The sequence below is a fragment of the Poecile atricapillus genome, chromosome 4 (assembly GCF_030490865.1).
Source record: "Poecile atricapillus isolate bPoeAtr1 chromosome 4, bPoeAtr1.hap1, whole genome shotgun sequence".
NCBI lineage: Eukaryota > Metazoa > Chordata > Aves > Passeriformes > Paridae > Poecile > Poecile atricapillus.
Window position 1 is genome coordinate 73,703,391 of NC_081252.1, and position 14,433 is coordinate 73,717,823.

Genomic DNA, 14,433 nt, shown 5'->3' on the forward strand with positions numbered 1-14,433 from the left:
GCAAAGGGAGCATAACTCCAGGTTAAAAGCACATGGAGCAGGGATTTTCTGCAGGACAGGTCAACCTGGGCTTTATGTGCTGTGCTGGACCAGCCCAGGGAGCAGGGAGGGACTCCTTGGGGTGTCCTCTGTAAAGAGCACCCTCAAAGCTTCTCCTGCTTTCCACCTGGCTCTGAGCTCCTGCAGCTGTTCCAGATGTGCTCACAGGCAGGATTTCAGAGCTCCTGCAGCCTCCTGCACCCACCAGCTAATTCATGAAGCCATGAGAAAGCGTGGCATGTCTCATCTGGGAGGGGACCTGGGCTTTTCTGGTGGGTATTTACTGACTTTTCCATCCCAATTCTCTTTGGCAGGTTCAAGAAATACAAGCAGGCAGGGAGCCACTCCAACTCCTTCCGGCTGTCCAACGGCCGGACGGACGACACAGGTGAGTCCACACAGGGCCTCCCCTACCTCCTATTTCTGTAGGCAAATATTTTTTAATTTCTGTTTTTGTTGTTGTTTCCTGATCTCCTTTGTTCCATGTTTTCCATGGTTTTGGCAGATTTTTGTAGAATGAAGATTTCCCAGCTTTCATTCCACTGACTAAATGTTTGCCCTCAAGTGGTTGATATTAAAATGGGTGATCACTTCCAAAATCGCTACTCACATTCCTCTTGAGTTTTCACAATGTTTCTTTTGACTCAAATGAGAACCTTTTTTGAAAAAACACGTCTTTGGGGAGTAATTAAACATTCTTCTGCTGTTTTAGCTTAGGATGGTCTCTGATTAAAGCTCAGATCTTCACTCTAACTGTGGACACCAAACTAACATTTCCAGGGGAAAACAGGGAATACACTTACTTTCATTATAAAAACATTTTTGTACCTCCTAAACATGCACAGATGCAATTTTAAAGCCTTGTCTAAATTCTCCTGCCCCTGAGCTGTGAGCCAGAGCTGACATTGAGGGTCTGAAGCTGGGCATCTCCATCCATGTGTAGGCACTGATTAAGATCTGAGGAGACCTCTTAAACTCAGTTCAGATGCTTTTCCAGCACTCCTTCCACACAAACCAAACACCTTCTGAGAAGCACTAAATGGAATTCAGCACCTTTTTTTATTTTATGTTGGCTGCTGAAACCTTCCCTGCCCGTCTTACATCACTGTAAATGGAGGTGTGAACTTCACAAGCCCTCAGCTGAGTTGGTGTAACCCTCACAGGGCCTTGCTGGGCTTTGCTGAGCAGCACAAGCAGCAGCTGCCTTTGCTGTGCCCTCCTGGGAATTGTGGCACAGTGGTGGTGCCAGATCTCCCTGTGAGAGAGGGAGAAGTTGGAATTCAAAGTGAGCTGGGCTCCGACCCCAGTGTTGGCTTGGTCCTCAGGGCCCTGTCCTGCCTCTGTGAGAGTGTAGGTCCCAGAGTGTTAATCATCATAGGATCACTGATTTTTTGGGGTTGGAAAAGCTCTCTGAGATCATCGAGTCCAACCATTCTCCCTGCACTGCCAATGCCACCACTGCCCCATGTCCCCAAGTGTCACATCCATGTGGCTTTTAAATCCCTCCTCCAGGGATGGGGACTCCAGCACTGCCCTGGGCAGCTGTGCCAGGGCTGGACACCCTTTCTGTGAAGAAATTTTCCTAAATATCCAATCCAAACCTCCCCTGGCCCAGCCTGAGCTGTTCCCTCTCCTCCTGTCCCTGTTCCCTGGGAGCAGAGCCCGACCCCCCCGGCTGTCCCCTCCTGGCAGGGAGTTGTGCAGAGCCAGAAGGGCCCCCTGAGCCTCCTTTTCTCCAGGCTGAGCCCCTTTCCAGCTCCCTCAGCCCCTCCTGGGGCTCCAGACCCTTCCCCAGCTCTGTTCCCTTCTCTGGACTCTCCAACCCCTCAAGATCTTTTTGGGAGGGGTCCAGAAGTGTCCCCAGCACTGGAGGTGCCCCAGCAGTGCCAGCACAGGGGACGGGCACTGCCCTGGCCCTGCTGCCACCCCAGAGCTGGGTCAACCCAGGTGCCACCAGAGCAGCCTGGCCTGGCAGCAGCTCTCAGATCCTTTAACACCCCCTCCACCCCAAACCCTCCTGTGCAAACACCAGGACACCCTTAAAAGCTCAGCCGGGCTCGGGTGGGCGGCGCTGGCCACGGGGGACAGCTGGTGGCCCCTGTGACCCCCTGGTGTCATTGCAGAGCCCCAGAGCATGCCCCTGGCCACGGGGGACAGCTGGTGGCCCTTGTGACCCCCTGGTGTCATTGCAGAGCCCCAGAGCATGCCCCTGCTCGCCCGCTCCCCCAGCACCAACCGCAAGTACCCCCCGCTGCCCGTGGACAAGCTGGAGGAGGAGATCAATCGCCGCATGGCCGATGACAACAAGCTCTTTCGGGAGGAGTTCAACGTGAGTGCCTCTGCCCTCGGGTCCCACAGGCTGCCCCAGCCTTGGGGTTTAGCCTCTGGTTCTTGGGGCTTTCTCAAAGCGGGGCTGATTCTGTCCCTGAGTCCGTGGTGAGGGTGGATATGCTGTTCACCCTCATGCTCGCTGCAGAAAATGAGGGTTTCTAGCAAACAGCTCTTCAGAGTTAGATTTTCCTGGGGTCAGGAATGATCTTGGATGTCTTGGGGTGTTCCAGAGCTCCCAAGCTCTGCCTGCCACCTCCCAGTCCTCAGGGCTTTAAATCCAAAAACAGAGCTTTGACAGAGAAGCAGGAATGACCCCATCTTATTTCAGTGGGCTTTTAACCCTGAAACACAATGATGACAATGTGTGGGACAAAGGCTGGCCTTCAGCTGTGAGGAATTCAGGTATTGTGCTTGTCCCAGAGCCTTTCTTCAGGGATGGCTACAGCCTCTTCGTGACATTGCTGAGCTTTGCAGCTTGGGACAATAAATCTGTTTTGCCTTGTCAATAATAAAAATAGATTAGAATAGAATTGAATGGGAAAGGTTCATTAAGGTTGGAAAAGCTCTCTAAGATTATTGAGTCCAGCTATTAACCCAGCACTGCCAAGACCAGCACTAAACCATGTCCCCAAGTGCCACACCTACACTTTTTGGGTTTTTTAACACTTTCAAGGATGGTGACTCCACCACTGCCCTGGGCAGCCCATGCTGGGGCTTGACAATTCATTCTGTGAAAATATTTTCCTAAATATCCAATTTACACCTCCCCTGGCCCAGCCTGAGCTGTTCCCTCTCCTCCTGTCCCTGTTCCCTGGGAGCAGAGCCCGACCCCCCCGGCTGTCCCCTCCTGGCAGGGAGTTGTGCAGAGCCAGAAGGTTCCCCCTGAGCCTCCTTTTCTCCAGGCTGAACCCCCTCAGCTCCTGCAGCAGCTCCTCACCTGACCTGTGCTGCCAGCCCAGGTCCAAGCCATGATATGGCACCATGAGAATGAGGAGAAGATAAAAAAAAAGCTGCTCAGATTTGTCCAGCTGCTCCAAAACTTGATCCCTTTCCTGGCCGTGCTGCGATGAAACCAAATAGGTGCAATGAATGTCCAGGGAGGGGGATTTTTAGGGTTATAAATTCCTGATTGTCCTGGACACTTCCTGCCATCCTGTCAGCTGGGGGAAGGGATGGTGGATACCTCCAGAACATTCTTTGCTGTTCAAAGAGGATGTGGAATAACCTCCTGTTGCTCAGCTGGGAGCACTGTCCCCTGTCACCCCAGTATCCCCCCACCAGAGGTCCACTGGTGCTGCTCCTGCCATCACTGGGTGAGCTGGGGCGGTGGGGGCTTAACCAGGTCACAATTAGCAGCACTGTTAATGAGGGAATCTCACAGGAGCCTCCGTGGACAGGAATCGGGAATGAGCTCGTTGGTGCTGCGGGTGGGTTCGGAGCTGGAGGCTTTGCTGCCACCTCGTGTCCACGGATCAGGAGATTCCAGACATCTTTCCAAAGGGATTGGCTCTCTCTGGTCCAGCCCAGCTATTTAAATGGTCACCTGGAGCTCTCTGGGGAGGAGAGCTGCTGCTGGGGTGGAGGTGAGGGGTGTGGGTGGTGGGGATATGTCCGGAGGGACAGGATGCTCGGATGTGGCATTTGCCAGCACATTGTTCCTGCTCTGCCATGAAAACATCACGGAAAACCCTTTTTTTTCTGCCATTTCAGGCTCTCCCAGCGTGTCCCATACAGGCCACGTGTGAAGCTGCTTCCAAGGAGGAGAACAAGGAGAAGAACAGATATGTGAACATTTTGCCCTGTGCGTGTCTGAGCTGGTTGGATGGAGGGGGAAACACTCGGGGACTCCTGCCAGGACTCCCAATTCCTGGTTTTGGGATGGGGAAGGGCATGGTTGAGGGCATCTCACCTCCCAGGTGGGTGGCTGTGTCTGCTTTAGCTTTAGATACCTGTGAGGAGAGGATCCATGGAGCCCTCAGCAGCCAGGAGGCCGTGGAGAGTGAAACAAATGGAAAATTCCAGAAGGAACAACTCTTGCCTGGGGGCATTGGGCTGGCTTGGGGTGTCCTCAGATATGCATTCTGCAGAATGAAATCTACTTTGGACAAGATCTAGGACCTCTGTGGGTTTAAGCAAGAGGAATTTGGGGGCATAAAGGTGTTTTTGGAGTGGAGGCAGGAGCGTGGGCTCCACTGCAATACCAGGATTCTCACTACACCAGGTACCAGCAGAGTGGAGGGGTTGTCTTTAATGCAGAGTTTTAATTTCCCTCCAGATGATCATTCCAGGGTTCACCTGACTCCCGTGGAAGGGGTCCCTGACTCCGACTACATCAACGCCTCCTTCATTAATGTGAGTTTTGTGATGTGAAGGGGAAATCCCCAGGAGCAAAGCCAGCTTTGGAAAGGGGTGGGGAACCACTCCTGCTGGAGCTGGGCATTTCTGGTCTGCAAACAGCTGATGAATCATAGAATCTTGGAGGTTGCAAAAGCCCTCTAAGACCCACAAGTCCAAGCATTCCCTCAGCACTGCCAGAGCACCACTAAACCATGTCCCCTTTTAAATCCTTGAAGAGTGTGGCCAGTTGGTCACCAGCTTCTTCCCAGCTTGCAGGGCTGGATGTGGGAAGGGGATGAGGAAGAAATCAAGGAATCCAGCTAAAATGGAAGCAACACTGCCCTGCTCTGCCCCTGGGAGGAGATGGGTCCTTGTGGTTGTCACCGTGGGGCTCCGATCAGCTGACAGGGTCATGTGGGAGATGCAGGCACATGATGCAAAGCAAGACTCAAAACAGCTTTTTCCTTTCTTCCCCCAGTAAATAAAATACACAAAATCAATCCCTGTGAGTTTTACAGCCCCTCTTCCCAGGATCAATGCTGATTTTCATGTGATATTCTGGATGCAGGGTCTGACCCCAGTGGAAGGGCTGTCAGGTACCACTTCATTAGTGCCTTGTGCCAAAAAGTGGGGCCAATCCTGCATTATGTGAGCATGGGGAGTGTTCCTGTGGGAAAACAGCACGCTGCACAAGGATTTTCAATTGTTTCAGGCCATCTTTGGAGCTGATTGTCCCCTCAGAGGCTACAGCCCCTTCTTTGCACAAGGGAGAATGAGGAGCAGAGCAGATGCCAGCTGTTTGTTCCTGAAGTAGATGCATTTCACGACTCTTGTGTTAGAAAAATATTAATTTCTCTTCCTTTTTCCTCTTTTCTTGCAGGGGTACCAAGAGAAAAACAAGTTCATTGCTGCACAAGGTAAATTGTTGACTATTCCCATTGCTCTGTTGGGGGCAGCTGGGCTGGGTCCCTCTGCCCCCAGCACAGCACCTTGCAGAGCTCCCCTGGTCAAAAGGAGGTCTGGAAGCTCCATATTTGTTCCTGAAATTATTTTCCCAGTCAAGGAGCAGTGCTGGATGTCTTGGTGGACAGAGAGAAGTCCTACCTGTTCAGTACCCATTGCTGGAGGGTGGTTTGACCCCTCGAAATACTGCCAGGGAGCTGCCTCATTAAATTCCCCAAATCACAGAACTTTGGAATGCTTTGGGCTGGAAAGGACCTCAAAGCTCATCTCATTCCACCCCACTGCCATGGGCAGGGACACCACCCACTATCCCAGGTTGCACCAAGCTCCCTTGAACACTGCCAGAGATGGGATAGAGAGAAACATCCTTGTAATCTTCAGAAGTCCAAACACATCCCTAAAACCAAGATTCCCACTCACAGGGTGGGGATCATGTCAGCAGCAGGATGTTACCTGCCCATGGGAGCGTTTTGTGTTTCCTCTCTTGACTTGCCAGTGGGTCAGGGCATTCCTGGCCAGTTTCCCTGGCTCTGGCTGGAGAAGAGGCTGGATCAGGTCCTTCCAGGCTCAGGTTAAGCTCTGGCTCTGCTGTTCTCTTGGCTCACCCTGAGCCTCAGGCTTGGCAAGGGAGTGTAAGCTGAGTTAGCTTCGTGTCTGGCAGGCAGCAGGGAACTATTCCTGTGCCACACTGAAATGGGATCCCGTGGCTAAAACCCAAAATCCCAGGGCAGGACTTGGGCTGACTCTGGGACAGCCACGATTTCCCTGGGTGACCTTGGGCAAGTCCACGCTCTGTCTGGTTTCCCCTTCTTGAGCTAAATATGGAATTCCTGACCATAAAACAAATCCAGAAATTCCAGCCACTGTGGGATAGGATTATTCCTTGGACACCACAGCACCTCCTGTGACCTACTGACAAAAAATGTGTTGGATCATCAGTGACGTGTGACCTCACACACTGGGTTTTGGCCCCAGATTGTGAGGGGTTGATCCCAAAGAGGACTTTTTGTTTTACCTTGCCCTCAGGACCAAAGGAAGAAACAGTGAACGATTTTTGGAGGATGATTTGGGAGCAAAACACAGCGACAATTGTCATGGTGACCAACCTGAAGGAGAGGAAAGAAGTAGGTGCCAGAAAGTTTCACAGGCTGGGATTTGACCCAAATTGGGCCAAATCTGGTGCATCCTGTGCCTGTGGGCTTGTCCTGGGGCCATTCCCAGCCTTGTGAGGGCTTCCAGAGCTCACCTGCACCTGTTTTCTTCCCTCACAGTGTAAATGTGCTCAGTACTGGCCAGATCAGGGCTGCTGGACCTACGGGAACATCCGAGTGTCCGTGGAGGACGTGACCGTCCTGGTGGATTACACCGTGCGCAAGTTCTGCATCCAGCAGGTGCCAGGGATCACCTCTCCCATCCCTTCCTGTCCCATCCCATCCCTCCCCTCTCACAATGGGCATCCCCAAGGCTCTGTGAGAGCAGAGTTGGGATGAAATGACCCCCAGCACTCATTTTTAGCCAGAGTTGTTAAGAATTTATTCCTCCCAGGGGTCTGTTCCCAGTGGTACCAGCACTGCTGTGCTGAGAGCAGGGATGCCAGGGCTGAAATTCCATCCTGCAGTACTGCAGCACTTGCTGTTACCAGTGTTGATTCCTGCTCTCACCCCCCAGACACTTAATGTCTGAAAATAATCAAATTTATCCCCTCAGCTGAGATAAAATCCAGCGCTGTATGTGTTGGGTTTGATTGCTTTCCCATCTGTCACCACATTTCCTTGTCCTCCAAGGAGACTCCGGGTGTTTTAGTCCCTCTGTTTGTTTTCCTGCTGCTCTCAGAGGCAGGCAGGAATGAGTTGGTGCCTGCAAACCTGTCTGGACCCTGGGGGTGATTATCCTGAGCCTCATCCTTCACCTCCATGGCCTGGGCATGTGTGTTTTCCTCCCCTGCCTTTAATCCGAGGATGATCTGGGCAGAGGAGTGGGAAAGGATGGAGCAACAGCTTCTGTTTGAGTTTGCTGAGGATAAAATAGGGCAGCTGCTGCCTGGCTGGATCCACAGGCAGGGACAGGCTGGCATCTCACACCTCCTGGATGTGGGATGTGGTGCTGGGTGGTTAAAATGTCATGTTTTTAGGGACTGATTTATCCCAGAGCCCGAGTTCATTCCCTTTCAGCTGTGGATGGTGCTTCTTGAGCCATCCAACCCCATCTCGGCTCTGCAGCTCCCTCTCTCTCTGAATTCTGGGGGAAGAAGGGAAACCTGAGTATTTCTCATTAAGCTGAGTCCACCCTTCCCCTGCAGGTGGGAGATGTCACGAACAAGAAGCCCCAGCGCCTGGTGACCCAGTTCCACTTCACCAGCTGGCCCGACTTCGGGGTGCCCTTCACCCCCATCGGGATGCTGAAATTCCTGAAGAAGGTGAAGACCTGCAATCCCCAGTATGCAGGAGCCATAGTGGTGCACTGCAGGTGAGTCCTGCTCACAGCCAACCTCTGCCCATCCTGGGCCACCTGGAAAGCATCTCCTATTTAAAAGGAAATTTTTTTTATTTTTTTTTATATTTTTTTTGTCAGTCAGGAGTTTTTCATTATCTTTATTAACTTTCCTGTGTTAAACAGGGATGTTCCTCTTGGGGACATGCAAAAAAAATGCATTAATTGAAGGAAGTTCTTGGAATCAGTGATGTTAGGCTGTCACAATTCTTCTGGAGGGGTCATTTGGGTTGTCTGGGTGCTGAGTGGGTCAAGGTCAGCATTGGTGGCATCTCCCTTGGCTTTGCACTGCCCTGGCATGAGAAGATAACATTGGGAGAAGGCAGTACTGAGCTGACAGGTTGCCTGGAGCAAGGGCCGTGGGGATTTGCCTCACCTGGAGTGGTTTCAGTCACAGCAGCAGCCCTGGGGGAGCCACAGGGGCTTCCACATTGCAGTAAGGAGAAGCCCCATGGTTAAAGGCAGAGATCCCAAGTTCATTTTTCTTGCCTCCTTGGGCAGCAGCTGATTCCAACAGCTTTGTCTTTATTTAATGTCTGAAGACAATCTAATCCAACCCCTGCCATGGACAGGGACACCTTCCACTGTCCCAGGCTGCTCCAAGCCCCATCCAACCTGGCCTTGGGCACTCCCAGGGATCCAGGGGCAGCCACAGCTTCTCTGGGCACCCTGTGCCAGGGCTTCACCATCCTCACAGGGAACAATTCCTTCCCAATATCCCTCCCATCCCTTCTCTTGCAGCGCCGGGGTGGGACGCACGGGCACTTTCATCGTCATCGATGCCATGCTGGACATGATGCACACGGAGAGGAAGGTGGATGTTTACGGCTTCGTGAGCCGGATCCGGGCTCAGCGCTGCCAGATGGTACAGACAGATGTAAGTGTGGTGCTGCCCTGCCCTCTGGGCATGGATTTCCTTCACCCAGTCAAAGCCTGTGTGAGGGTTGAGTGTCATCCCTCATTTTGGGTGATGCTGCACCAAGTGAGCCCTTCATGGGGTCCTGCTCTTGTTAATCCCCTTTGTAGAATCATTAAATTGTTTAGGTTGGAAAAAATCCTCAAGATGAAGTCCAACCATTCCCCCAGCACTGCCAAGGCCACCACTGCCCCGTGTCCCCAGGTGCCACATCCACATGGCTTTTAAATCCCTCCAGGGATGGGGATTCCAGCACTGCCCTGGGCAGCTGTGCCAGGGCTGGACACCCTTTCCATGAAGAAATGTATCCAATATCCCAGCTCGCTCTCCCCTGGCACAGCCTGAGGCTGTTCCCTCTCATCCTGTCCCTTGTTCTCCCCTGGCTGCCCCCTCCTGTCAGGGAATCTTGTGGAGCCAGAAGGTCCCTCCTGAGCCTCCTTTTCTCTAGGCTTGGAGAACATTTTGTGTCACATCTGCTTTGTTCGCTGTGGTAAATGAGTCCCCAGTTCCCATTCAGTGTCAGGAAAGTTGTCACTCACTTTTCTGGGGTATCAGAGGGTGGGCAGGGGGGTGGTGGGTTTGTACCCAGCGTGTGCTCACTGGGCATGGAACACAGCAGAAAAAAAGGAGCAGGGGGAAAAAAGCAAAGTAACTTGTATGGACAGAGGGGAGGTGCAGTTCTGAGCAGTGGGATCAGTTTAAAAAGGAAGATTTCAGGGAGATTCAGCCTTCCTTTTATGGCTTCTCCCTGCAACCCTCCAGATGCAGTATGTGTTCATATACCAAGCACTTCTGGAGCACTATCTCTACGGTGACACAGAGCTGGAGGTGACCTCCTTAGAGATCCACCTCCAGAAGATCTACAACAAAGTGCCAGGGACCAGCAGCAACGGGCTGGAAGAGGAGTTCAAGGTGAGCGTTGTCCTGGTGGATCTGCTGGGATGGTGCAGGGATCACCTGGCACTGGGTGCCTCTGAAACTCCCCTGTTTTGCTCCTTGCCCTGCAGAAGCTCACTTCAATCAAAATCCAGAATGACAAGATGAGAACGGGCAATTTGCCAGCCAACATGAAGAAGAACAGGGTGCTTCAGATAATTCCATGTAAGGCTTGTTTGGCTGAGTGTCCAGTGGGTGTGGGGACAGGAATTGGGCTGGAGAAATGGGACAAACAGGGACCGTGTGATGTTCAGCATGGAAAAGGGCAAAGTCCTGCCCCTGGGCAGCCCAGGCACCAGTCTGTGCCAGGGTCACCCAGCCAGGTGGAAAAGCAGCTTGGCAGGAAAGGACCTGGGGGTCCTGACAGACTCCAGCCTAAACCTGAGCCAGCAAAGTGCCCTTGTGACAAAAGGGACAGTGGTGGCCTGGGCTGTGTGAGACAAAACACTTCCAGCAGGTCCAGGGGGGATCCTGCCCCTGTGCTCAGCACTGCTGAGGCCACACCTGCAGCTCTGGGCCCAGCTCTGCCTCCCCAGGACAAGAGGGACAGGGACAGACTGGGGAGAGCCCAGTGAGGCCACTGGAGCATCTCTGCTCTCAGGAAAGGCTGGGACAGCTGGGGCTGCTCAGCCTGGAGAAGAGAAGGCTCTGGGGGTCTCATCCCTGTCCATCAACACCTGCAGGGAGGCTGCAGAGGGACAGAGCCAGGCTCTGCCAGTGGTGGCCAGGGACAGGACAAGGGGCTGTGGGCACACCCTGCCCACAGGAGGGTCCCTGTGAACAGCAGGGAACACGTTCTGCTGGGAGGGTCACCAGCTGCTGACACAGGCTGTCCAGGGGTGTTGTGGAGTCTCCTTCCTTGGAAATACTCAAACTTTGTCTGGACACAGATGGGCAGCCAGCTCTGTGTGACCCTCTCTGCTGGTTTCTGCTGCCAAGATTTTCTGCCTCGAGGGGAAGGGAGTCCCAGTGCTGAGCAGCTCTTTTTCTTGGAGAGCTCAGCATCCCCTTCTTCTGCCCCAAAGCAGGGCATGGCAGAGGGTGGAGCTGACTGTCCTTGTCCCAGCCAGGTGCACTGTGCTCCATTTCCTTTATCTCTGTCTCCCACTTAGGGCTTGGTGATTCCCCAGCTAAAGGCCATGCAGGTTATCCCAAATCTCAGATCATTTTCTTCTGTTCCAGATGAGTTCAACAGAGTAATCATTCCAGTGAAGAGAGGGGAAGAGAACACAGACTATGTAAACGCTTCCTTCATTGATGTGAGTCTTCTCCGATCTTTTTTCCATCTTCTCTCAATGGAAACCACCTCATGCTGCTTCCTTTGGGAAGAATTTATCCCAAACACTCCTTTTGTGTGTTTTGTGCAGCTCCCTTGAGGTGCCTTTGCTTTGTGCCACTGGATGGTGCTGGTTTCTTTCTGCAAGAAACCCCTGGGTATATCCAGCTCCTTGTGGGAGAGGAGAGCTGGAGCCTGAGCAGAGCTTCCAAATCCTGGGCTCACTTCTGCCCCTCTGGGCTCTGCTGATGGCTGTGGAGAACAGATCCACGTATCCATGGAAATAGCACAGCAGTGCCCATTTGGTCAGAAAACATCCACCAGATTAGATTAGGGAGCAATACACGATCCCAAAACCTTGGAGAGGAGCCAGGTCAATCCCATTTCACCTGTCTGGGTGGCAGCAGGAGGCGAGGCAGGGAGGTTAAGTGCTGTCCTCACGCCGAAGAGGAGATGAGTGATTGCACATCCTTCTCTCCTGAGCAATCCTGTTGACTCCAGGGAGACATCTCGGCTGGGTATTGATGTCCATGCCACTGCTGGCCAAGTGACAGACCCTGATCTTTTCCCAATTTCTGCTTTCATCTCCTAATGACACGGAGCTTTTTTTTCTCCAAAAAAAGGCAATCACTGAGTTTGCCCACTAAAACCAGTTTATTCCCAGTTCTAACATCCCTGATTAATTGCTCCCTGAAATCTCCTTTGCTGGGTCCCTGCTGTGGCTGCAGGAGCAGCTGCCTTGTTGTGCATCCAGACCAGAAAGCTTCCATGGCATGTAAGCAATTTGGGCTGAGGATTCAATTTCCTGCCTCTGCTGAACTTTGCTTAAATGACGAACTCCAAATGACGAAGCATCTGCAGTCACAGTCTGCAGGGAGGGCACAGGGGAGTCAGAGGGGTTTGGAAACACAAAATCTTTGTGGCTGTGGAAGAGCCAGAGGCAGATCCAGCCTTCCTGCTGGTTTTCATGGATCATAAAATGGTCTGTGTTTGGAAGGGACCTTAAAGATCATCTAGATCCCTTTAGTTTTGCTTGCTTCTGCCAAAAATCCCCAATAAAAATCGTACCTGGAATACTTGGAGCTAAAGCAAAGCTCTGCTGCAGCACTCAGAGCTTGCAATGTTGCTTAGGTGTGCTGGAAACCCAAATGGGTAGAGCCAGGTGTGCGTGGGGAATGTGATCCTCCCAAAACTGAACTGAGCTTGGCAGGCCAGCCATGTCCAAGAGATTCCTCCTGCAGCTCCACTGACCCTGTTCCCAAATTCCAGGGGTATCGCCAGAAGGATTCCTACATCGCCAGCCAAGGGCCGCTGCAGCACACGATAGAGGACTTCTGGAGGATGATCTGGGAGTGGAAATCCTGCTCCATAGTGATGCTAACAGAGCTGGAGGAGAGAGGCCAGGTAAGCTCCCAGGATCAGCTGCGTTAAACACCAGGGAAATAAAGAAATGAATGGCAGGAGTTTGGAATGGGATGACCCTTAAGGTCCCTTCCAACCCAAACCAGTCCATGATTCTGGGAGTTTGTGAAGCCTGTGGGATCCCACCTGGTGTTGGGCAGCTGCCAGAAGATTCTTCTGTCCAAACCCTCGGGATAAATACGGGGTCCTCACGCTGTGTGCTCCTGTGATGCTTCCTCAGGAGAAGTGTGCCCAGTACTGGCCGTCCGACGGCTCCGTGTCCTACGGAGACATCACGGTGGAGCTGAAGAAAGAGGAGGAGTGTGAGAGCTACACAGTGCGGGACCTGCTGGTGACCAACACCAGGGTAAGAGCCTGGCTGCTCCCTCTGGCTGCTCCTGGCTTTCACTTGCTGGTGTTCCCTCAGCTCCCCGTTGTCCCAAAGGGATTTTATCCCTGTGTCCCTGCCTCTGAGAGCCGCTGTCCTGCTGCTCCCTCCTCAGCCATCCCCTCTGTTCTGCTGCCCTCACCACCAGGCCTCCCTCCTGCTCCCCATTCCCCACACTTTCCCTACTCCATGCCCTGGGAACCCCACTCCTCCTGCAGGGATTGTTATCCCAAAGCCCCGAGCCCGTGGGTTCCTCTCTCCAGATCCCTCAGCAGCTGCCTGACCTCGAGCTGTGCCCTCCCCACAGGAGAACAAGAGCCGGCAGATCCGGCAGTTCCACTTCCACGGCTGGCCAGAGGTTGGGATCCCCGGGGATGGGAAGGGGATGATCAACATCATCGCAGCGGTGCAGAAGCAGCAGCAGCAGTCTGGCAACCACCCCATCACTGTGCACTGCAGGTAAAGCCTGCCTGGAGCAGCTGGGCCACCCCTCCCAGGGGATCTGCCCCACCAGGAGCTTGGGAGATGGTCAGAATCCCAAAGCATGTCCTGGATAAACTGGGAGAGGCTGGGGCAGGACTGGCTGCTCCAGTTCTCCAGCACTTCCCATGTGGATCATCCCCTGGGCAAACAGGGGCAGGCCAGGGCCTTTCCCTCACCCCCTGGTTTCTCTTTCCCAGTGCTGGAGCAGGAAGAACGGGCACCTTCTGTGCGCTGAGCACTGTCCTGGAGAGGGTGAAGGCAGAGGCCATCCTCGACGTCTTTCAGACAGTCAAGAGTTTAAGACTACAGAGGCCACACATGGTGCAGACACTGGTAGGTGCCTCCTGCCCCACCAGAACCTCAGCAAGGACGGGCTGGGGGCTCAGTGTTGAGCAAAAACCTCTTTGATTCAAGGTTTTCACTCTCCATGACAGAGGGAGTGAGGGAAGATGTGGGTTCGTCATCCCTGGAAGTGTCCAGGGCCAGGCTGGACAGGGTTTGGAGCAATCTGGGATAGTGGAAGGCTGGAGAAAGCTCATCCTGGAGGTTCCTTCCAACCCAAACCATTCTAGGATCCATGATTCTAATTTGATTGGATCCCTTTCCTCTTGTTAAGGCATCAAATGCCTTTCAAGCACTGACAGAAGTTGTAGGAACCTCCTTGGGGACATCCTCAGCCACAGCCCCATGAATGGGCTGAAACACCTGGAAAAGTGTCCTGGAGTGGCTGTGGAACCCTGCACTTTGGTAGGGTTGGGTGAGGTCTTACAAGAGGGGTTTGCTCAGGGTTTTCAGAGAAAAGTCTTTTGGGATCCAAGCAGAACCTCAGAGAGGGCAGGGGAAAGCAGAGTTTCTTTCACCATGAGCACCCCA

General features: G+C 53.0%; 1 protein-coding gene across 2 annotated transcripts in view; it reads left to right on the forward strand.

Moving 5' to 3' along the window:
- PTPRA (protein tyrosine phosphatase receptor type A) overlaps positions 1-14,433 on the forward strand; it is a 114,639-nt gene that overhangs the window by 99,885 nt on the left and 321 nt on the right. For both annotated transcript variants that reach the window (XM_058838378.1, XM_058838377.1), the window contains 16 exons: positions 354-427; positions 2,232-2,368; positions 4,081-4,171; positions 4,646-4,722; positions 5,588-5,624; positions 6,697-6,794; positions 6,942-7,061; positions 7,970-8,136; positions 8,902-9,037; positions 9,839-9,988; positions 10,084-10,177; positions 11,195-11,271; positions 12,558-12,692; positions 12,931-13,056; positions 13,385-13,536; positions 13,758-13,893. In XM_058838378.1, the coding sequence (XP_058694361.1) occupies positions 354-427; positions 2,232-2,368; positions 4,081-4,171; positions 4,646-4,722; positions 5,588-5,624; positions 6,697-6,794; positions 6,942-7,061; positions 7,970-8,136; positions 8,902-9,037; positions 9,839-9,988; positions 10,084-10,177; positions 11,195-11,271; positions 12,558-12,692; positions 12,931-13,056; positions 13,385-13,536; positions 13,758-13,893 (1,807 nt within the window). The remainder of the gene's footprint in view (positions 1-353; positions 428-2,231; positions 2,369-4,080; positions 4,172-4,645; positions 4,723-5,587; positions 5,625-6,696; positions 6,795-6,941; positions 7,062-7,969; positions 8,137-8,901; positions 9,038-9,838; positions 9,989-10,083; positions 10,178-11,194; positions 11,272-12,557; positions 12,693-12,930; positions 13,057-13,384; positions 13,537-13,757; positions 13,894-14,433) is intronic.